The 24,567-nt window shown below is 38.1% G+C and overlaps 1 protein-coding gene across 1 annotated transcript in view; it reads right to left on the reverse strand.

The window, feature by feature from the left end:
• LOC135218313 (purine nucleoside phosphorylase-like) overlaps positions 1 to 8,346 on the reverse strand; it is a 57,085-nt gene extending 48,739 nt beyond the window's left edge. Inside the window, 1 exon segment of the mRNA XM_064254537.1 lies at positions 8,141 to 8,346. Within this exon segment, the coding sequence (XP_064110607.1) occupies positions 8,141 to 8,253 (113 nt within the window). The 5' untranslated portion in view covers positions 8,254 to 8,346.
• Positions 8,347 to 24,567: the final 16,221 nt, after the last annotated feature.

Here is a 24,567-nt window from a genome sequence, read left to right on the forward strand (position 1 = left end):
TCATGAATTTCTATCACCAGAAATAAATTCCTCTCATTCCGCGTTGGGCGAGCCGAGAATCGAAAACTTCGGGCCACCGGGTTGGTAGCCGAGCGCGAAAACCACTCGTCCAACGGGGAACTTATTTTGGGCAAAACAAGCCGACAAACAAATATAAAAAGGAACAGCTTCGCTCATGTCAGTATAGGTCACAGGAACTCTTCTTTTGACGTCTAATCAGGACAGTTGTCAAAAGCTCAGAGAAGACACAATTGAGCAAGATCATCCCCTCACAAAGGGAGCAGAGAGAGAGAGAGAGAGAGAGAGAGAGAGAGAGAGAGAGAGAGAGAGAGAGAGAGAGCATTACTGCAAGCTAAAACCACAATGCTCATCATATGAGACAAGTATTTTCTTCCTATTCAGATTACAAAAGGACTTGAGAGAGAGAGAGAGAGAGAGAGAGAGTATAACTGTAAGCTAAAACTAAAAGGCTTATCACTCTTGTCGTAAGTATTTTCTTCCTATTCTGATTACAAAAGGACTTAGAGAGAGAGAGAGAGAATTTTTGCCCGAGATATTCACAACTTTTCTAATGATTTCAAGATGAAAAACATACGACAAGTCCTGTTTGAATTACGGCCCACGATTATATAAGCACTAGTGGAAGTATTTATAGTAGTAGTGCTGATGGGAAGCTTTAATAATGTACTAATAGCGGTAATAAAAGTAGTCGTGGTACTAATAGCAGTAATGGTAGTAACTGCGGCAAAATTGAAGATCATAAGGTATAAACACTACAGCAGTGTGAAAGATGCTGAAACAATAGTAATAACAGTAGCAAAAATAATAGTCGGATATATTGGGAACTCTGCTAAAGCAACGGTAGTAATTGTATCGGATAGTGTAGGCTACCAAGGAGCTACTACCAGTAGTGGTGGAAACAATTACGCAACGGAAGTAAGCGATGGAATCTAGTAGTAAAACTAGTAGTAATAGTGATACATAAAGATATCACCAAAAATAAAAAAAGTAGTAACCCTAAAGACATGAATTATCATACCAAAAATAAAAAAAGTAGTAACCCTAAAGACATGAATTATCATATAAGTGGTAAAATAATGGCATCAAACGGTATCATCTAACGACCTTGAAACGAAGGTCAAAAATACTCACCAGCATTATCCATAAAGTTCAAATCGCCTTTTATGTAACTTCAGAATTTGACGCACGAGTATCTTTTTTTCATTCCAGTGAAAAACAGATGATTCATTTGGTAAATGATCTGCATATGTGCTAGAAATCTGATTGGGTAACCATGGGCAGCACATACAAACATCTTTATGTCCTCGGATATGTTTTAAAATACACACACACACACACACAAATACAGCGCCCAGCACTGTTTCTGAACCATGCAACGGTTCGAATACTGCCAGGGACGAAGCACTTATCAATCATAGTTCCTCTTGGGCGCAAGTTCTTCCCAAAGTAGAGTAAAATGGATATTAAACGATTTTTGGGACTTAATATTTGTGAATATATAAGTGTGTGTATATATTATATACGAGTGTGTGTGTGTGTGTGTGTGTAAGCGTACGCGCACGAATATTCAGTACAAGTGACCTTGAATCAGGTACCCGAAGCATCAACAAGGCTTGTGAGGAGGAAATTGCCAATCCTAATGTCTCCCTTAACACCCCGCCCCCTCCCCCCCTTACCCCTCTTCCTCCCCTACCTTCCCTGCAGTGTCTCCAGCAGCGCCTCTCTCTCTCTCTCTCTCTCTCTCTCTCTCTCTCTCTGCATCAGCAAGATATTGCTTTTTTGGTAGACAAGAAAAAACGTTAATGCAAAACAAGTTCTTCAGACAGTGATGTTGTTCACTGCCTTGGTTGTGCGTGTGTGTGTTTTGCACCGAAATTGTATTGTCATCTCTCTCTCTCTCTCTCTCTCTCTCTCTCTCTCTCTCTCTCTCTCTCTCTTCATTTAAGTGGTTCCACGACTATACACAAATTCACTCTTGTTTTCAATATATCCACCCTTGTTTCCGGTACATTCACCCTTTCCAATACGGCGAACCTCTATTTTCTGTCGAGCTTTGAAATAAATAAATTGATTACACGTTTATCCAGTCATCTAAGTCCTGTTTTGACTGCCTCGGTTAAATGTCTCTCGTATCTTAATTGTTTCCTTGTCTACAAACACTAAACAGTGTAGACCTCGACGATGTAATCTTCCACTCTTCAGAGTTAGACATTCCTCGTCTCTCAGACCTCGTCTTCGAAGCATTCGTTCTTGAACGAACGGTAAAAATGGGACAAGCTTAAGAAGTTGGACAGCTTCATAGGTGATCTAAGGACATGAAAGTAAAAGGTGGAGAGTATCGCACCTGGGGGCCCAAGGAGAAACAAGATAACTGTTAACACCCAGGATCCATACAGGATCCTGGTAACACCATTTGGATTTTGCGAGGCAGGAAAATCTCACTTCACAGTAAACGGTTGCTGAACACACCTGTGCGTTCAGACAGTTCGTCCTGCCAACGGAAAACGGCCCACATAGTACTGATCACTAAAACAAACATTCAACAATCATAAATAAACAAAAGAGGCGCGGGAAGGTAAACGTAACGTTCCACGTAACATAACCACGAACGGGAAATCGAGATGAAACCCCGACGTTACGTAACGCCAGAATCCCCTCCCCATCTATAGGTGGGTAACAAAACTGGCCTTCCCGGTGTCACAAGGGTAATTTGAGGATGCTCCAGTTTCATTTTGGGGAACTGGAGAAACATAAAGATATAATAATATATAATAATCAATTCGCTTCATACTGCCATTGAACAGAATTTGTCTAAAAAGAGGGTCTTCTACCAACATATATTACTTTTACTATTAATTATTATGTTGAAAATAATGGCTAATTCAGCTGCGTTATATACAGGACTTCCTCAAGCATCCTTATTGCTGATTTTTCAGTACTGCAACGATAAGGCGACTTGAAAGAGTCCTGTATATAAAATTAACGCAGCTGAATTAGCCATTATTCTCAACTGAAGTTGTTCTAAAGAAGGTCTGCTTCCCAACTATACTATCATTATTATCTTTATATTTTTATTTTTTTATATATTTTTTGTCTATCACAGTCCTCCAATTCGACTGGGTGGTATTTATAGTGTTTAAAACGTTGTTTACTTATAAATGAAATTTAAATACTTATAAGTAAACACGTAATACTCAGTAATTTTGTGGGTTTCTTTTACAATTATTATTATTATCACAATCACAAGAAACAACAGACCTGCATTGTGCGCAACGCAGAACTGAACCAAGTGGACAATAGGCCACCGTTCTCTCAATTTACTTAATAGCAGCCCAATTTCGCTCGACATGAAGGCAAGAAGAAGAAGAAGAAGAAGGAAGAGGAGGAGGACAGGCAGAGAGACCTCTGTCTATTGCATGACTGGGAGACGGTTATATGTTATGATTTCGTGACAAGAGTAGAGGAGTGACTTTTCCATCTTTTTATACGAGTGTGAAGTGAGTGGTGATCAGCTCTCTTATACATACATGGAGTGTAGATTCAAGTGAGCAAGTTTGGCATGTATGTATGTATGATGTATGTATAAAGGCAAAATCCACGAACAGAGTGAAACGATGGAGTAACTTTTGCGAGGCCTTCCGACTCTCGTCCTTTTACTAAGCAGACTGCTTAGGGAAAGGACGAGAGAAGTCGAAAGGCCTCGCAGCCGTTACTCCACCGTTTTACTTTATTTATATATTCATCACGTTCCAATTTTCGTGATTCAGTTATACAAGCATGTACGAAAATATATATATATATATATATATATATATATATATATATATATATATATATATATATATATATTGGCAGCATTAGTTAGGGAAAGTAACACTGGGAGAAAGTTAAAAAACCAAAGTCCATGACAAGTTGAAATTCACCCAACACCCCTAGGGCATGGGTGTACTTCCCAAGGATAAAGTGAATGTGTATTGAAGAGAGTGGAACACCTGATGCAAAGTGACAGATACTGGTGAAAGATGAGTGTAAGTCTGTACATAAAGAGACCAGGAATTGAATCTAGAAGGTGTGTGTGTACTTTCCGAGAGAGAGAGAGAGAGAGAGAGAGAGAGAGAGAGAGAGAAATTATGAATGAAAACTACGCAGGAAGAAATGGAAAACACAGCTTAGTAACAGAGTCTGCTGAGCGCAGGCGTACCCACACGTGACGCGAGATAACAACGTCCTCCCCAACCAACCAACACCCGCCCCCCCCACCCCCCTCAACCAACCCACCCTCACGAGCAAAAGCAACAAAACAGGAATCCCCTGACGCAAAGATAATTGTTGCATTCAACAAGCACTTTGCAATTGCTCAAATGTGCGTACGGAAAGGCTTGGAACTGTGGTACCGTGTGATACGTATAAACAAAAGCGCATCGCCACTTGCAAATAAAACAAGTGGGGTCTTTCGCCTTTACCCTGGGACATTTCCCAGTGTGGTTGAGAATACCCTTTAGAAAAGGCCACAGATAAGTGTATTCTGTAGTTTCATTCTTGTTTACGTTTTAAATCACGTTGCAATGAATGTGTTGGCAGATATAGGTAGTGAAGATAAATACATGCGTGAACACACAGATAACAGATAACTCGGTGGGTTTGAACGTCACATGGCACGTGCGGTAGACGATAGCAAATATGATATAATATATATATATATATATATATATATATATATATATATATATATAAACTGGAAAGGGCAAAAGGAGAGAATTGCAATTAGACCCAGAAGACCCACGTGACTAGATTTAAGGTCATAGGTCACAATGGAACCCTCCAAAATGCCCGGTGTTACCCTAGATAGTCAGTAACAATGTATATAACAATTATAACAATTTGGCAGTGAATGAAGAAATTCCTCAATAAAACCCTACATAAGGGTTCCGCTGTATGTGTGCGTGTATATGTATATGTATATGTATATATATATATATATATATAAAGTAAGAAAATTAACTAAATTTTAAAATAGCTGGTATACAACGCACTAGATTACAGAGCAGCTCTTTCTCGGAGAAGAATTAGACAAAAATAAAACTAATCAAATACTGATCGATACATTTAACATTAACGTAATATACATATTCACAAGTAACTAACAGCAAAACACTTTATGAATTATATTCATACCACATCCTTTACCAATAACAGTACAAGCGATCGTTTCAAAAGCGGCTCGTAAGTCAAACGAATGGAGACGAAATCATCCTCCTCGTCCCAGAAGCTTAAAACCTATAGTTCGTATTTGTTCATATGGTACCGATTCAAGCCTTGAGAGAGAGAGAGAGAGAGAGAGAGAGAGAGAGAGAGAGAGAGAGAGAGAGAGCAATAATAATTACTGTATAATTATCATCTTATCTTCTCCCAAGTCCAGTACTATAAATTTAGCGATAAGAAAACAAAGTAAAGCTTAAAACCAACGCCAATAAACAGACCGACATTGAAATAATATATTACATAGTAATAAAACTTAGAAAGATGTACAAGAACCGTTGAGACGAGTAGGAGTAGCAACAGACCAGAGAGAGAGAGAGAGAGTCAGGTGGTTTATAAAACCACGTGGTTTATTCTTGGATTACGTTTTTTTTTTTTTTTTTCTAATTCAATCCGAGATTCACAGTACATGATCACGTACCTGTCACATTCAGCCTGCGGTTCAAATACGATGGTTATATTCCTTTGTTTGTGAGTCATACAAGCAGTCAAAAGTCAAGAGTCTCTCTCTCTCTCTCTTCTCTCTCTCTCTCTCTCTCTCTCTCTCTCTCTCTCTCGTGGTGTGTGTGTACGTAAAAACACCTCTCTCTCTCTCTCTCTCATATACATATCCATATACGTACATACATTATATATATACATATATGAATTACTCCTATTTCAACAAACAACCAACATTCATGCGCCTACGTAAGTAAAGTAACTGTACGTAGGTGATGACTGTACTCCATGCAATGTAGTCTGCATATTTTCTGTCGTCTATGAGACTATAAGTGTCTAAAGTGCGCGCATAATTGCATACGGAACACCGAACTCCGTTCGTAAGTGGTTTCATGTAGTTTACTAAGCTGTTGAGCCAAGCACTGAGGCACTATCGGCCATTTACCACTACGACAGTGAAAAGGGGAGTAGGTAAACTGGTTGGAAGGCAAGAAGACGAAGATACCTAAAAAGAAAAGAGGAAGTAACAATGTTGGACAGCAAGACTTCACAGAGGAAGCAGCAATGGAGAGGTAAAGTAAAATGCTAAAAATAGTGTGCAGCTAGGTTTCGCAAAAGACCATGCAAAGCCTCTTAGTAATGCTTAGTGCTAAGGTGCACTTATGGTACTAGGTTCCCGCCCCAGCGGGACTACCAGACAGTTGCGTCAGTCCTTGGCTGGTCAACTGCGTCGGTTTGCTTTCAGTTTCCTGTCTCGATAACGTCTTCTCAGATAAGGAATGCGTTTGAATATGCGTTGAATATTTAAGCGTTTGAGGTTTGAGTGTATCATTTCTTAAAACTAATCTACTAACACAAAGGTCTGGTATCGTCTGTCAAAAGCTTCGAACTTTTTATGCAAATTGAAGCAAGATGTTACACGTTAGATCAAAAAGATCGATAAATAATTCTTACAAAAATTAAATTCTTTATCTAATAAAAAAAAAAAAGTGATTCAGTAGATTTCCTCTAATTTCATCATGACTCTTCTCGATGTCCTTAAAAAATCAAGGTTGTTAAGAATGGTAAATAACGATGCTGGTACCTACTGTTAATCTTATCTTTATTTCTTCATATCTCCCTTGAATTTTTTTTTATTTGCATAATTAAATTAAACCTAAGATGTATTCGATAACAAAATTGATATATATTATAATATATATATATATATATATATATATATATATATATATATATATATATATATATACACGAAGAGGAGAGCGGGTGAAGACCTAATCTTTGTACGACTACCATTATGTCACCAATCTCTCTTTCCTCACTATAAAGCTTCTAATTCCTAACAAGGAGGAAGAAAAGTTTCCCGGGAGGATTGAACTGAATTATTATCGGTCTAGTCAGCAGCTCAAGTTCAGCTACTGAACAACCGCAGCTGCTCATAAAAAGCTGCAATCGTTTAGTGCAACTTTCACACACTTCTCTTCGATGACGAAAGGAGTTTGATATATACACATGCAACCCTCTATATCTTATTGCGACTACCCACAGCAGACTAAATAATACGAAGTACACAGTTTTTGACTGTCGTTAACAGCGGAACATTCTGTGTGCGTCTGTCTGTATCGTGCACATTCGTGGGAGTAGTCTCATCCTTTTATAAATATATAAATATATATGAAATTATAACCTAAAGTTATAATTGACAACTTGCTGACCCATCCACATACTTTCGTGGGGGAAAATTATACAAAATAAACTGCATAAAAAACAAAGTTGCAGGTCAAAGTACTACAATTGTTAATGAAAAGTAAAAATAGATATCCGCTAGACTCTGTAATGAGACCGCTGTTGTTGCAAAGAATAATATCTTAAAATTAAGACTACTATAATTCTGCGGTAGTACTATTTACAACAAAAAGAAACAAAAAAAAAAAAATCAGCCGACACTCCAGAATGGGATTTTTAGCCAATGACGAAATCGTAAGATCTGCATAGGCGATTTTTCTTTCGGCAAAATGGGCGAATGGCCAAAGAGAAAGTTATGGAGAAAAAAAAAAAAAAGTCGTTAAAACTGTAATTATATCATCATGAACCTTTAACGTTATTCGAAGTAAGTTCAGACTTTTAAAGTCAAGGGCATCATACATTGCCAGTAAAAATTTTCATATTGTATTCTCCCTAAGGTTGTAATGCATCTAAAGGGCAATATGGATCCTAACGCTAAAAGCAGCTTACGAGTCTATCATATAGCATACTTTAACTTGTTCGTAACGCCTAACGAAATGACATCATCGCCCCTCCCGGATAATCGTTAAATGCCAATATTATCTGATTTAATTTCCGAAATCCCAAACTCAGCAGCATCCAGCATGCAACCCTGCACAACACCGTGACGTCCAGTATAGCTATAGAGACTCACCCTTGACCAGCCACTTCTTCCAGGGATTTTTCTTCCACGTGACGCAGAGTTCCATTCTCCTTCAGCTCGTTGGCGGATCCAGTCACAATGATATTCGTCAAGAGAGAATTCATGGCGGCGTTCGACGGGAGTGAATGAAGGCGATGAGCGAGCGAGGTGAGACGGCGACGTTCAGGCGTTTTAAACACGACAACTGTTCAGACGGAACTGCGGGTCGCTCTCTTTATAGGGCTGCGAACAACAGACCTTTCAGTTGAAAGAGTTGCCAATTTATCTATTTCCAGTAGCGATTTTTATCCATCATTAGCCGCAGATACTGGTGTACTCGCGTAAACAGAGTTAATAGTCTTTATTTCTATTAAAATATGTGGTTACATATATTGCAACTTTCAATGCTTTGTTTATTTGAATTTAAAAAAAAAACACAATAAGGATAACTGGAAACTTACCTGTACTTGGAGGCGTGTTCGTTATCCGAGCTCGCTATTGGTGGACAGGATGCTGTTGACAGAATTTGCTGTAACATGTCCGGTAATCTTCCATGCTGCTTATCCTTTGATGAGTTTGTATTTTACTCTTTTTTTTCTGCTGCCTTGTCTTGATGGTGCATAATAATATATCAGTTATAAAGCTCTAGGTTTATATATATATATATATTATATATATATATATATATATATATATATATATAGATTATATATATACGTATATATATATATATATATATACTATATATATATATATATATATATATATATATATATATCATATATATACATACATACATATATATATATATATATATATATATATATATATATATATACGTATATATATACGTATATATATAATGTTCATAATCTAGAGCTTTATATCTGATATATTATTATGCACAAATATAGTTCTTCGCAAGATTAAATAAAAAATAACTTATCAAAAGAACTACATTCTATGTAACGCCAGGTAAAATTTCAATCAATCAGCCTGGTTCTCATTCTCTGCTGTTCCAGGCAATATGCAGATCAATACACCACTTCCCTATTCTGTGACCTCAGATTGTCTAAAATATTTCTGAAAAAGAACTCTACTTTCCCCTCTCCCCTTTTCTTCAAGTACTTTTTCAGTCACTACTTCCATTCAGGCTGGTCTCTCACCGTCCTTCAGGAGGCAGCATTTCTAGTCAGATACTTATAAAACTTGACTCTGGAACTTCCTGCCTTAGTATGCGTTTCCAGAATCAATTACTCAATTTATCACCTCTTAATAAGGAAAGACTGCTGACAATTTTTTAAAATCATTTTGCCATTCTGCATCATATCTTGAATTGAACCCATGAATTATTTTCATACATTTGTTTTCCTGGTACTCTTGGTATAGTCGCCTTTTTTACGGGTACTATTTTGGTAAGTGTTCCAGTGAGCTAGATGAAAAAGCCACTTCTCTTACTTTCAAGCAACCTCGTGACAACTGTCCAGCCACAGCATCCCACACCAACTCTGGAAATCACCGGTCTTCAAACTACTTACTTTATTAACTATTTATTTCCTTCTATTTCCAAGCTTTGGAAGCCTTCCCAAGCTTCACATGGTGATGTGATAAATGAAATGAGGGGCCTGGTATGGACCTTTTGTCTCAACAAACAAACGTTGGCGAGGCGTTTCCTTGCAATAAAAGTATCCATACATTTGATTACATTAATATTATTTGACATAGGATCAGAACAGCAGGATGGTATAACCAGGTATTTTCTTATAGCTGTAATCCATTATAGTTTTTAGACACCTCTCTCTCTCTCTCTCTCTCTCTCTCTCTCTCTCTCTCTCTCTCTCTCTCTCTCAGCCATACATGTTTGTCTTTTATCTAACCTAATCAACTTTGTATTTCGCTTACATAAAGCTCCTAGTCTCTATATATCTCACAGGTGGAACTCGTTCATTCAATATATATCATTTGAGGAATTTTATCTAGATTAAGTCTCGTAGATTTTGATGGTAATGTTGACAAAAAAAGCATAATTAATTTGACGTAAAAATTATGAAAATATTACAAGCGTTTTTGCTCATGGTGTGTATAAGTGAACAACGGATGTGACGGTATAAATTTAAAAAATAAAATCGAGTCTATATTTAGAGGAATTTGTACATCTGTTTGGTCTAATAGGAGACATGCGTGAGTCTAGAGACATTATATAAATTGCAAAAATATTTTAAGAAATTTGTAAAATGATGTGATAAATGATTGTCCGTTTACTCTTAGACATGTGTAAGTGTAGATATATTACACATGTATGTGTGTGCGTGTTTGTAAAACTATTCATATGCCCAATAAAAAAAAATAATATAGTGCATGCACGCACAAAGAGCTAAATTTTCAAGGCAGTATATGGAAGTTTGAAATAAACATATCTGTTGTATATTTTCGTTTGGCCTTTCTCTGAGAGAACATACTAAAGTTATGAGCGAGGTGAACTGCCTCTGACGTAGTTCAGTAGTTCAGCAAATGCTGTCAAGAATTCCTTGAAAGATTCTGAAGAAGAAGGAAGAAGAAGAAGTGCAGTTACAACAGGTCTGTACCGAGGCGGGGTCAGGGGATCGAACGACCAGCTCCCTCCCCGCCAGAAAAAAATTCCTGGAAGTCTATATTTTCTGTGACTATCCTTTTCATTGAACTGTAATTACAAAGTAATGCGTAATTATTGTTTCTTTTAACGTCAAATAAAGTAATATGCATGTTATCGTTAACATAATAAATGAATCTGTCGATAAAACTGAGAAATATTCTTGAATTTCAGTGCAAACTTTCAACATTATAAGTAGAATTCTGTTAACCAAAGTCAGCAGTACTTTGAATAACATCTAATCGGGTAGAAGGGCATGGACCGCATACCCAATTTTTCTTCTTAATATTAACTAAAATAACATTTTCAAGTATTTCATCTTGTATATACCTATATATGCAATGACATTTGTAGACGAAAAGGACCAGTTTTGAGGAAAAAACGACCCACCCTTCACCCCGCCACCAACGAAAAACTCTGGGTACGGGCCTGGAACCGTGGTACGTGTGCCAGACTGGGAAACTTTGATGAAAGCAGCCAGTGGCTCATCCTCTTTCATGATAATGATGGCAATCTACGGAGCTTGCAAGCACCATTTAGGCACGATCACGAGCTTTCGTCGTTCATGACATTATTTCATTCCGATCATCGGGTGACGCAACGGTGACCACAAGACGCACATAAAAGTCACCTTCAGTACAGTACAACAAATCTATTCGAACATGCTGACAACCAAGAGGGATGTCACAGTCGGACTCACTTAACATCCTCAAGAATGCGGAAGCAATCCATAAGGAGTTTCCACCTCTGTTTTCATGACAATTACTGCATGACCGTGGACTCGAACCGGTCATTTCCTCTGAAGGGTCTCCAGCCGGGTATCACGTTTGTGCGACATCTCTTGCGAGGTGAATCAAACGAGCGTTCCATTTCAAGTCTATAGCCCCAACCCCATAATAACAAAGATTTCTCCATTACGGTCCTCAACGATACCAGATTCATCCATATCACGAAAAACTCTTAGGAAAATAAATTTTACATTCATATCACTTTATTCAATAAAAAGACCAGTCAAAAGCCATATTTAGAGAGCATATCCGGTTGCCAGAACCAGACAAGCGGATAGTATGACCTCTTTTCTTCCGGCAGAGAGCTTTCACATATAACAAAAGAGGCGGCGGACTCCGTGTCGCGTCAGGTCCCGATTAAGATTTGCTTGCTATGTCTTAAGTGAGTGAAGTTTATCCTCTCTCTCTCTCTCTCTCTCTCTCTCTCTCTCTCTCTCTCTCTCTCTCGTATCGAGTTTCAAAGAAGTCAGATTTGATATACGTAGTTACTTTCAATGCTGATCGTGGGAGAGCCTCGACTAGGTAATACCGCCCCCCACCTACCCCCAATTCTCTCTCTCTCTCTCGTCTCTCTCTCCTCTCTCTCTCCTCAAGCATCACACACATCTCACGACTTAATTTATTTAACCTTCCTCTCTCTCTCCTCTTTCTTCTCTTAATTTATTTAACCTTCCTATTCATAGCAACAGATATGCTCTACTAAGATTTCCAAAAGGCCTTTGACAAAGTTCCGCACAGGAAACTAATGACAAAATCTAGAGCTTTAGGAACTGCAGGAGAAATATCAGCCTGGATCGAAGACTGGCTGACTGATAGAGAACAGAGTGTCGTAATAAATGGTAAAGACTCAGAATGGGCAGATATGACAAGCGCAGTTCATCAGGATTCTGATCCTGGCCCTCTCTTCCTTTTGATTCACAATAATAACATTGATGGTGTAGGTTGAACTAGCAGGACAGCCAAATTTGCATATGACAACAAACTAGTTGTAAATGCAGCAGACCATGACATAAATAGTGTGGAACAGGAACAGGACCATGGAGTCATTATTACCAAGGCTATAAAGTCCACAAAACAGTGCCTAAAAGCTGAAACGGGTGCACAGAAATTATACTCTTGTTTTTTCCATCTGTCCACCCGCCTGTGGTGTTTGCGTATGGTAACACTGCGTCCCGGCCTTTAGATAGTTACGCTATTTGTAAGTTTTAGGTAAATAAAAGGATATCTTGGTGTACATTTTGCAACTGAGAAGTGATTTAATAATTTACTGTATGCGAATTACACCGTTAATATTCGAAACATGATATTGTTATTATTGTTGAATGTAAGCTGAATGTAACTATCTAAAGCCAGGGACGCAGTGTTACCATACGCAAACACCACAGGCTGGTGGACAGATGGAAAAAAAACCGAGTATATTGTTATACATAAAGAGGCAGTTCAAATACAGAAATAAGGAAACGGTGCTGCAGCTCTACACATCAATAGTTAGACCTCATCTTGAATATGCAGTAGTTTTGGTCACCATCACTAAGAAAGGACATAAAGAGATCAGAAGGGGTACAAGCAAGAGCCACAAAGTTAATTCCATCCATCAGACAAATAGATTACCAAAGACGACTAGAGAGCCTGGACATGTATGGCTTAGAAACACGACGATTGCAAGGACAACTAATAGAAACATTCAAAATACTGAAAGGCATAACAAAAGTAGACAGTAACCTATTTACGTTAAACGAAAACCAGACAAGTAATAATGGATGGAAACTAGAACTGAAGAGATACAACACATCCCATTGTGGGAACTTCTTTACATACAAGATATGTGACACACGTAACAAACTGCATCTACATACTGAAAGAATTGCTGAATTACTACCTATCATCAGCCTCTCCTGTTTTCCTTTGTTTTGTAGATGTGAGAAAAGCATTTGACAGAGTAAACTACCTGAAGCTCTTCCTGAAGCTGCATAAAAGGGGCACACCCCTGTATCTAATTGGCATTTTTGCATTGCTGGTTCTCCACACAGCAATTCTGTGTCAAATGGGGTAACGTATTATCTTACACCTTCGGCTCCCTAAACGGGCTTCGGCAAGGGGCATTCTCTCTCCATACCTGTTTAATACGTACACAGATGCCTTGAATGTCAAACTGAACTCACTCCCAATCGGATGCACCGTCAATGAAACAACTATAAACAACCTCTGTTACGCCGACGATATGGTTCTGATTTCCCCATCAGTGCAAGGTCTCCAACGACTCATCGACACTTGCCGCCAATATGCAGAGGAATTTGATGTAATCTACAACGAAACCAAGACCCAGTGCATGTCGCTGCTCCCGAGATCGCTTAAGCATATTGCAGAACCACAAATTTTCCTCGGAAACCATCGGCTGGAATTTGTGCACGAATTTCCGTATTTGGGTCACATTATCACCGACGACCTAAAAGATACGGCAGACATTGAACAGAGGCGTCGTAAACTATGTGCAGCTGGCAACATGATTGCAAGGAGGTTTGCCTTCTGTCACCGAGACGTGAAACTGCTGCTCTTCCGCTCGTACTGCTACAGTATCTATGGGTGTTCCCTCTTGACGAACTATACTCGAGAGACCATGAGACGCATCACTGTTGTGCACAATGACATTCTGAGACGCCTCACAAACACTCCCCGATACTTACCACTCCGCCACACAGATGTCCATAGAGAACCACCTGGACAATTTAAAAATCATTGTTAGGCGAACAATGTCCAGTCTGGTAACCCGAGTGAGAAACAGCAGCAACTCGCTCATACAAAGCATCCTAAGGAGTGAAGCAAGAAGAAGGTCTGAATCGTGGGAAAGATGGGAAAATGACGCCTGTGTCCCCTAAAGGACTTAATCTCTGTATTGGCAAGATGTCATCTGCAGTTTTTGTCATTATTACATTTATTGCTGATATTTTAATTTTCTTTATTACTGTGATTACTATCAAGTTAAAGTTTTTTTTTTTTTTTTTTTTTACATTCAATTTTTGTATTTAGCCCTCTGGACCTGACTACTGTAACCACCTAAGGTCTCTAGTTGAAATTTAAGTTATATAATTTGTGCACTAACTGTTATTACTCTCAATGCATTTTTTTTTTTCTCACCAATATTATTACTGTTATTACCAGTATTATGATTACTAGCTTTTATGCTACCTCAGCTATTTTGTGGATAAGTGCCGATTATTCATTTTCTTTTTCTTTTTTATCATGTCTCATGTATCTAGATTGTGTATACTTAACTGTCTGTATTTTGTATATTCATTGTATATGGCCCTGAGCTGAAAATAAAGTAAAACATATTATTATTATTATTATTATTATTATTTTATTATTATTATATTATTATTATTATTATTTACTGGGGAGCTCCTACAACTTTGTTGGCGGAACATTTTTTCTGTCACACCGCATACCTAATGTCAGACAGTGTCAGAGGCTTTTGACACTATGCAGTAGCAGCGTAATATAAATGTAGTAGCTTATTGTATTACATTCGACAAATTTGTATTTATAGTATCACCAAGCCCAGCAATCTAGTAACCTTGCCTTAAAACATTTACAAGAGTTGCCTTTCCTATTCGATGTAATTGTGATGTTTGAAACTATGGGGTGGTGTTTTTTAACAGTAGCTTTGATGTTTATTTGACTACGTCCCCCAGAAGTACCTTCCATTATTACTGTACAATTTAGGTTATGCTTGTGGTAATGGTGTAATAAAAGTCCACAAACATCTGTTTCATCACATATTATGATGATATTATCAACTCCAGCCTTTATTAAATTGAGCAGCTGGTGGATTATTATGACATTAGCTTCTTCTTGAGTGCTGCGAAGTTCCTCATGTGGTTTTTCTTGACTATTTTGAATGAGAGTGGGTATTGGAGAGGGCCCAGTGATCACTAGCATATTTTTGTGACTTCTATCTACAACTTTCTCTGTCAGTCTCTGAATACTGTACTGAATTGCCTGAATTTTGCTTTTGCACTTTGACTAGGGAGAGGGCTGATCATACTAAGTTTGTATTTTCTACTGCTCGACTTGGCTCTTGACTCCCTTGTGCCCTTTTTGATATTATCTTCATTGTATCGATAAAAAATAAGATATACATCACTCTTATCAAGTCTTTCCAGTATGTAGGCGTAATAAGCATTGCAATAGTCACTAACAGTTCCTTTATTGGGCCAAGTTATTACCCACATTATTGAGATGGCTTTTGTAACAATCTTTATCTGGTATATTCTCTTTGCATTCATTTACAATGGTGGAAGCAATAGTTTTTACAGCTGTTTGAACATCACCATTCTCTTCATCTTTTGCAAATTATTTATGAATAATTATACTAACGTAGCTATAAGCAGACAGCACTATGTACTCGCTTTCTAAAATATCTATAATGATGTTCTATAATGGGCAATATAAACTTGATGAAGATTAACTGAATTTCATATCTGTGAATAGTCTTTTTTTTTCATTTCAGTTACGGAGGATGTAGTGCAGGAGTATTATCCATGTCAGTCATATCTGAAGAAGAGCTCTCTGTTTTACAGTATATTTTGGTTTTACAAACGCTTGATAGCATTTTCGGTGGTATCGTCCATCTGCAGCAAGAAGATCTGCCGTTGCTCCTCTTGGTCTCAGTTCTCCTTCAGAGCCCTACTGATCATTACGCAATTTACAAGGATTTAATATAGCTTCTTTAAAAGATGACTGTGCATCACCACGGTCTGATGTGCAGCATAATGATGCCTTGTCCCACCTTTCAGGATGGCGCGGATCAGGTGTAATTGGCCAGTCATTTCCACAAAATATACAATGTTCAGTAAGTATGCATTGCCTTGTACCTTTTCTTCTCTTTCTCTTAGGGGAAGTTGGGGTAATGGGTGATTGCTTCTGATGTTTCTTCAAGTATCGGGCGATATGCAGAGACGATGTATAAGTTGATAATATACAGTGTTTGTGAGATTCCACTGTTGTATCTGGGTCCAAACTGTGATGCAATTCATCACCTCTCATTTTACTTGCTTTGATAATGCTATTTGTTGATGTTTTCTTATTATCAGTTGCAGTGCCTTTACAAAAATGATTATCTTTAAAAATACTATCGTTCATCCTGGAAAAGAATTGTATTTTTCTCTGAAATTTGTTGTTCATGAAAAATTGAATGGTGATAATTCACTAGCTGATATACTAAAGTTATAAAAGAGAAAGGTGTACAAATGTAGCCTATATCAGCGATATATTTACAATATGCTAATACTTAAAGTGAAGAACAAACCGCTGATAATTCATAAAAGCCTGATAAGCCAACCCTTCTCTAAAGTTCTTGAAAGTAATCCTTGTGCTACAAGTGTCTTCATAAATTTCACATTATCTTAGAATCTGAAAAAGAAAAATGATAATCTGTAGTTATAATTTCTACCGCATATCAAACACATTCCGAATGTTTATAAGCCACGCGGAAAACACATCTCATAAAAAAAATTCATGATATCAGAGCCACTCTAAAAATTGTGCCAAAAACGATTATTTTATTATTGGTCGTTTAGAAAAATTCCCGAATGGTGTCACTGGGTCATCCGGCATTTCCTGACTCTCCAGACCCTTATGGTATCGAAACAATGAAAAAACTTTAGATTCTCAACATTACCCTTTCAAGTGAAATTTTGCCCTTTTTTCAGTAAAATAGGAGGTAGATGGGGTGTTAGGGAGAAGAAAGTGGTTAAGAAACAGAGGAGGTTGGAGAGAGAGAGAGAATTTATCGGTTGCCATTCAGAGTTACCCCGGGCAGTGCTGGGTTGGTCAGCTAGTAATAATGATAATAATAACTGTCTTTTAAGACAGATCAACCAAGTTGACGAATATGCGAATCCTCAATCAATTTCCTTACCCTTGTTCGTTCTCAGTTCTCTTCCATTCGTTCCATCAACCCATGCTGGAAAAATGTAATGGAAAAGAGGGGATATGTAAGATGGTAATGACGAAGGTCTGAAGATTTCTCTAGACCTTGATCATAAATCTTACCGAAACTTGATGATTTTGTTTGAGTTGTCTATCTTTCATTTGTGTCAGTGACCCCGATGCTGTCACGCCAGTTTTAGTAACCATAAATCAATCAATCATTGGCCTACTATCCGACAGAAAAGAGGTCAAATCTTAAAAACTGCTGAGGCCACAAGGCTGCAAATTGGTATGTTGATCATCCACCCTCCAATCATCAAACTTAACAAATTGCAGCCCTCTAGCCTCAGTAGTTTTTCGTTACTTAACTTTAAAGTTAGCCATGACTGTGCATCTGGCAACGATATAGTACAGGGCAGTGGTTAAAGTTTCATGGGCCGCGGCTCATACAGCAGTAGTATACCGAGACCACCAAGAGATAAATAAATTTTTAAAAAAATACATAATCTGTTTTTGTTTTTTTTTTCCATCTGTCCATCCGCCTGTGGTGGGTCGCGCATGGTAACACTGCGTCCCGGACTTTAAATAGTTAAGCTATGTTAAGTTTAGGTAAAATAAAGGTAAATAAATTTTTAAAAAAAGGATATCTGGGTGAACATTTGCAACTGAAAAGTGTTTTAATTATTTACTGTATGCTAGTTACACCGTTAATATTCGAAATAGGATATTATTTAAAGCCCGGGACGCAGTGTTACCATGCGCAAACACCACAGGCTGATGGACAGATAGAAAAAACAGAGTATAGTTTCAATGGCGTTGATTATACACTGAAAGCAATTTTTAGTTTTCGCATGCGCTGAATTTACAACAAGCAGTGGACGTGACGAATTCGTAGCAAAGGTTCATCATCTTCATCAGAAAACAGAAATAACAAACAAAAGACAGCATCGTGACAATGAATAACAGGTAGAGAGAGAGAGAGAGAGAGAGAGATTTCAAACGATGCCACGTGTCAGTCAGTAGTCACATTGATCTCTCTCTCTCTCTCTCTCTCTCTCTCTCTCTCTCTGCGTACCTGTAGTCGATTCATTTAAGGTAGATTCTTGCGCCCTGCTTGCACCTACGAGACGTTTGTTTGGCGGCCTCTGATTGGCTGGTACCGGGATGTAGGCCGCTCGCTCAGTCTCATTATTTTCTACTGTGGCTTAGAAAACTAGCAATATCATGTTTATATTTCTTCAAACAACTCACGCTTTGCTCAAGATAGGAAAATTTTGGTCATATCATAGGATTCGGTATTAATTGTATAACCAAGTCATCTTTTCCTGAAATCAATAAGATAAAACACAAAGGAATTACAACGAGTAAAAGTGAAAAGAGAAGCATTTAATTCTTTATACCTATTTTTATTTATCATCGGATTTTGCATCATTAACGCGATTAAGATAAAATAAAACTTGTGTTTTCATACAACAAATTCACCTTGTATACGCTGGTGCTTTCAGATTTTGGATGCGTGTAAAATGTGAGGAGAAAATGAAGAATATGTCTTATTATGTTGCATCAGTAAATGATTCAAGTTTGACGGTATTGCTGAGAGAATGAGATCTGCAAGGCGTTGCGTTGTGTTAGTGGCCTCAGCAAGAGATTTGAGTTGCCAATTAGCGGTATAAAAGGTTGCAGTTTCGACAATATTTACCATGCTATATTATTACATTTTCTGAAAATATATACACAGAATTTACATTATAACTTTCGAACATTTTAAATCCAATATCATATAGTATGTCTGGGCATATCTGATAAGGAAAAAAATAATAATAATCAGATGGATGCATCTGGTATCGTTAGCTCAGACCCATGCGGGCCGCGGGGAATTCAATCCTGCAAAGAAGTTGAACTCTGTGGAAAGACGACTTCACACTCTTCAACTCAGCCTAAACTTTAATCAGGTTGTTTCAAGATATTGTTTCTAATTTTATTTTATGAATACATTTTCAAATGAAAGAGACATCAGAGACTTATTTGAGTGATATAAAATAATAATCTCAGTGAAGTAATAAACAACAAATAATTAAGAAAGATTGACTTCCTATCAGGCTGAGTCAAGTACGGCTGCAACATAATAAGACATATTCTTCATTTTCTCTTCACATATTACACGCATCCAAAATCTAAAAGCACCAACGTATTCAGGGTGATTTTACTGTATGAAAATACAAGTTTTAATTCATCTTGATCGTATGACTTATTAAAAATCCGATTTAAATAAAAACATGTGTAAAGATTGAAACTCTAAGTCACAGACGAAAATATGACAATGAGCGAGCGGCCTACCTCCCGGTACCATCCAATCAGAGGCTGCCAAACAAATGTCTCGTAGGCGCAAAAATCTACCTTAAATGAATCGACTTATAGTGTCTGGCGATATGAGCATATATAAAAATAAGACTACTAAACTTCTTTTCATAAAGATAATAATAATGTTTACGATAATAAAAGCTCTCTCTCTCTCTCTCTCTCTCTCTCTCTCTCTCTCTCTCTCTCTCTCTCTCTCTCCACGTAATGCCCTCGTTATTACGCTTAATCCATCCACTCAAAGTCTGGTCACATTCTACTGTTGCCTTTGATATGATGAAGAAGACGCCAGTCGAACGCAACCAATTCAATCAAAGAAAACGTTACATCACATCGGTGACTCTTCTAAAAAGCGTTCGAGACCAACTTTTAACACGCAGGAGCTATTCAGCCTTTTCTTGTTTTCGAGTCACGAGAGGTAATTAGGTGTAGTAGAGATAAATGCAAGATCACTGTGATAGAACTGTTCTTATTCAACCAGAGAGAGAAAAAAAATAAGATCAGAGGAGATCGGACAATTTCGGCTTTGTTGTTATTGTAGTTTATTTCTTTTGTTCGGTTTCCCTAAGCTGCAGGCTTATTGTGATGCTCGCGTACCGTCGTCGCTTGTGCACCTTGCTAGAGAGAGAGAGAGAGAGAGAGAGAGAGAGAGAGAGAGAGAGAGAGAGAGAGAGAGAGAGAGAGAGAGAGAGAGAGAGAGAGAGAGAGGCTTTCTTGTCGAACAGGTTGACAGACGTGTCACTTCATAATTTGTAAGTGGTTTGCCTTATTTGTTTTACACGTTATTGATCTTATTTTGAACCATTACGTCGCTAGGAACAGAGAGAGAGAGAGAGAGAGAAGGAGAGAGAGAAGGAGATTGGAGAGGAGAGAGAGAAGAGGCTTTCTTGTTCGAACAAGGTTGACAGACGTGTCACTTCATAATTTGTAAGTGGTTTGCCTTATTTGTTTTACACGTTATTGATCTTATTTTGAACCATTACGTCGCTAGGAACAGAGAGAGAGAGAGAGAGAGAGAGAGAGAGAGACGAGAGAGAGGAGAGAGAGAGAGAGAGAGAGAGAGAGAGAGAGAGAGAGAGAGAGAGAGTCTGCCAATCCATACTTTAACTCTGCTAGTCTATTTAATTCCCACCACACAATTTCATTTCGTTGCTGTAATGACCAGTCACTCGGCACTAGCACATATACAATAAGGCATTCTCTTCAATAATAACGTCATTACAGCATACAATGCCATTGAATTCTGAGCTTACTTCCATTGTTCTCACTAGATTCCAGATGCAGGAAAGAGCAATGATGTTGATGGTGAACCATATATCATACTTCCCCTGTGGTCGACAGTCGGGATATAAGTTAGACTGATGACTCCTATAATTCATACGGAATGGAATGGAATATCGAGTTTAGTCCAAAGGCCAAGGACTGGTACTCATGAGGTCATTCAGCGCTGGAAAGGAAACTGAGAGTGGGTCGGTTTGAAAGGTGTAACAGGAGGAATGGGTGGATAGCAAGATGGAAGATAATATGAATGGAGGTACAGTAAAAGGAATGAAAGGGGTTGCAGATAGGAGCCTAAGGGACGCTGCAAAGAACCTTCAGTAATACCTACCATCACGTGCACCCGTTAGGTGACTAATGGCACTACCTCTCTCTGGGGAGTGGTTCATACCCCAAAAATGAGGTTTGTCTTACTACTCGCTTGTGATCCATGATTCTCTTTTGGGGAAAACTTATTAAATATATCAACTCGTTTACCGGGCAGGGAAGAAGTAAAACCGTAGATAAAGGTCTATAGAAAATAGACCTACTCAAATTCCAGATATACTGAGTGAATGGATGCTATGGTGGCTTGGTAATTTGCGACATACACATAGGTGTTATCTAAGCCGGATTGGTTTAGTGTCAGTTGTCAATCATTTATGCTCGGAATTATTTTATGTCTGCATTCTGATGCTAAACATATCTAAAATGAGAAAACAAAACAAAATTGATAAGTAAAAGTAATCAGCTCAAAATATCTAACATTTTTCCCTTCCAATGGTGGTTCGTTGTCTAAATTTCGTACAGACGCCAGGGGGCTCAGACCTGTACTAAATAATCGTACAATCTTTATCAGTTGAGGATGTACGGTAATCTATAAACTGAGTGGACACAGAGTATCAGGACAAGGCTCAGATGCAGGTTCGAATCCTGCTATAGACGTCAATATTTCTTCATATTCTTTCGTGTCAGCAATTATGGCTTGGACCATAGACGGATGGTCTCACTATTTCATAAGTTCGTTTTCAGAGAGACCTTTCACATTCTCAATTAATTAATCCCTGGTTCCCTTTTCCTGCCGAAAAGGACAATGAAAAGGAAGATGAATGAATGCTGAAAAATGTGATGAATAAAAAATAAATGTTTCTTAGCCGGACACTTATTAAGGACCAGCTTCTTGGAGGGTAAAAATTGTTACCATGAAGAAACAAAGAGGCATTAAAATCACTTCCAAAGTTGCTTGTCCCAGTTACTGACCTTCCGTCATCTGAAGTGGGAAAACGTGACTCATAATAAGCACATCAACTCCAGCTTGTTATATGATTGGGCACAACCGTTAGGTTAAAAAAAAGTAGGTCACTCATATGCAAGTGGGCCAACTCGAGCTTTTCAATTCCAGAGACGTGAGAGGCTGTGAGCTCAGCTGCTGGTTAGAGTGGGGTTATAATTCTGGGTCGAGACAAAAGCATGAATTAGGGACAAAATCATTCGCAGAGCAAAATGAGGAGGTTTAGCCACTCATCTCCAATGAACAGGTTAAAAAATATATATATCAAAAAGTAGAAACCTGGAGGTTTTAGTGGGTACTTAAAAATAAAAGCCAAAATCTGCAGGGATCAAAAACCAAAAGGTTGACTAAATCTATGAAATTTAGGCTGTCAAGCCAAGTAATGGGGCACTCCCGGCCATTCGGACTGGAGTGTTCTAATAGCAAGATAAGTTCCTCGCTGGACGAGTGGTTTTCGCGCTCGGCTGCCAATCCGGTGGTCCGAAGTTCGAATCCCGGCTCGGCCACCGCTGAATCAGATGAATTTATTTCTGGTGATAGAAATTCATTTCTCGATTTAGCGTGGTTCGGATCCCACAATAATCTGTAGGTCCCCTCGCTAGGTGACCAATTGGTTCCTAGCCACGTAAAAAAATATCTGATCCTTCGGGCCAGCAACCCTATAGGAGAGCTGTTAATCAGCTCAGTGGTCTGGTAAAACTAAGACATACTTAACTTTGACAGTAAGATCAAACGATCCAGAAAATAAAGGAAATAGAGTTCAAGAAATAACAGTTAGAGACTAAAGAAATAAAGTGCGATTGTAGGTTAGGTAAAAGGCTAAGTAGTGGATGCAGCCGCACGCCTAAAGAACGACCATAGCAACAATTTCTAGTTCCACCTCTGCGCCACGTGAGATGAACTGGATGCGTGACGGGCAGATAGGAAAGGTCACAGCGCTGCAGCAGTTGAATAATGTCTAGGCAACAAAACTTGCAGACTTGCCATAATGTTTTGTTTTTTTAATATACAATTTAATATACAATTGTTACGGAACTCCATGACTCACTGTTCGTGGACACTGCAGTTACATTTTATCTCATTCTGTACAGTACCCTGCATATGTAAACAGACGTTACTGAGAAATAAAAAATAATTCCGACCATGTTTTCTCGCGACGCGTCGTTGAGACACGATTGCTTTTGTAAACAATGAGCAAACTTCCCTTCTCAGCAATTTCAAACCAGTTAGCACAAGTCTGTCCTTTGCCCATGGTTGACCTACTTTATGCTTCGGAATAGATGGCAGAACGGAAGAAGAGGTGAATGAATCAAGCACTATTCTTATCTGTGACCAACACCAAAGGTATTCAGGGGGGTTGACTTCAAGTCAGGCATAATTAGTAAACAGGTAGTCATAAGGTCTTTTGTCATCTACCTAATAGTAGTTGCCTGATAGTACCCTAGGGTAGAACAAGGTAGCAGATAGACTGGAGAGAGTTTATTATTATTGATTGAGTTATTATTATTTTATTATTATTATTATTATTATTATATTATTATTATTATTATTGTATGCTGGAAGTAAACCCATCTTTTTAAACATGTTTGATTAAAAGTGATTGCTGCCTCAGCTGCATCAATTTTATAAAGGTTTTCTTCTCTATTTTTCTAATTATTGCATTCTCATTGTTGCTTGAACCAGTTTTAGCAACAATGAGAAAGCAATAATTAGAAAAATAGAGAAGAACCTTTATAAAATTAATGCAACTGAGCCAGCAATCACTTTTATAAATTATTATTATTATTATTATTATATTATTATTATTATTTTTTTTGTTCTATCACAGTCCTCCAATTCGACAGGGTGGTATATATAGTGTGGGGGTCCGGGTTGCATCCTGCCTCCTTAGGAGTCCATCACTTTTCTTACTATGTGCGCCGTTTCTAGGATCACACTCTTCTGCATGAGTCATGGAGCTACTTCAGCCTCTAGTTTTTCTAGATTCCTTTTCAGGGATCTTGGGATCGTGCCTAGTGCTCCTATGATTATAGGTACAATTTCCACTGGCATATCCCATATCCTTCTTATTTCTATTTTCAGATCTTGATACTTATCCATTTTTTCCCTCTCTTTCTCTTCAACTCTGGTGTCCCATGGTATTGCGACATCAATGAGTGATACTTTCTTTTGATTTTGTCAATCA

This window comes from Macrobrachium nipponense, chromosome 9 (assembly GCF_015104395.2).
Source record: "Macrobrachium nipponense isolate FS-2020 chromosome 9, ASM1510439v2, whole genome shotgun sequence".
NCBI classification, from domain to species: domain Eukaryota; kingdom Metazoa; phylum Arthropoda; class Malacostraca; order Decapoda; family Palaemonidae; genus Macrobrachium; species Macrobrachium nipponense.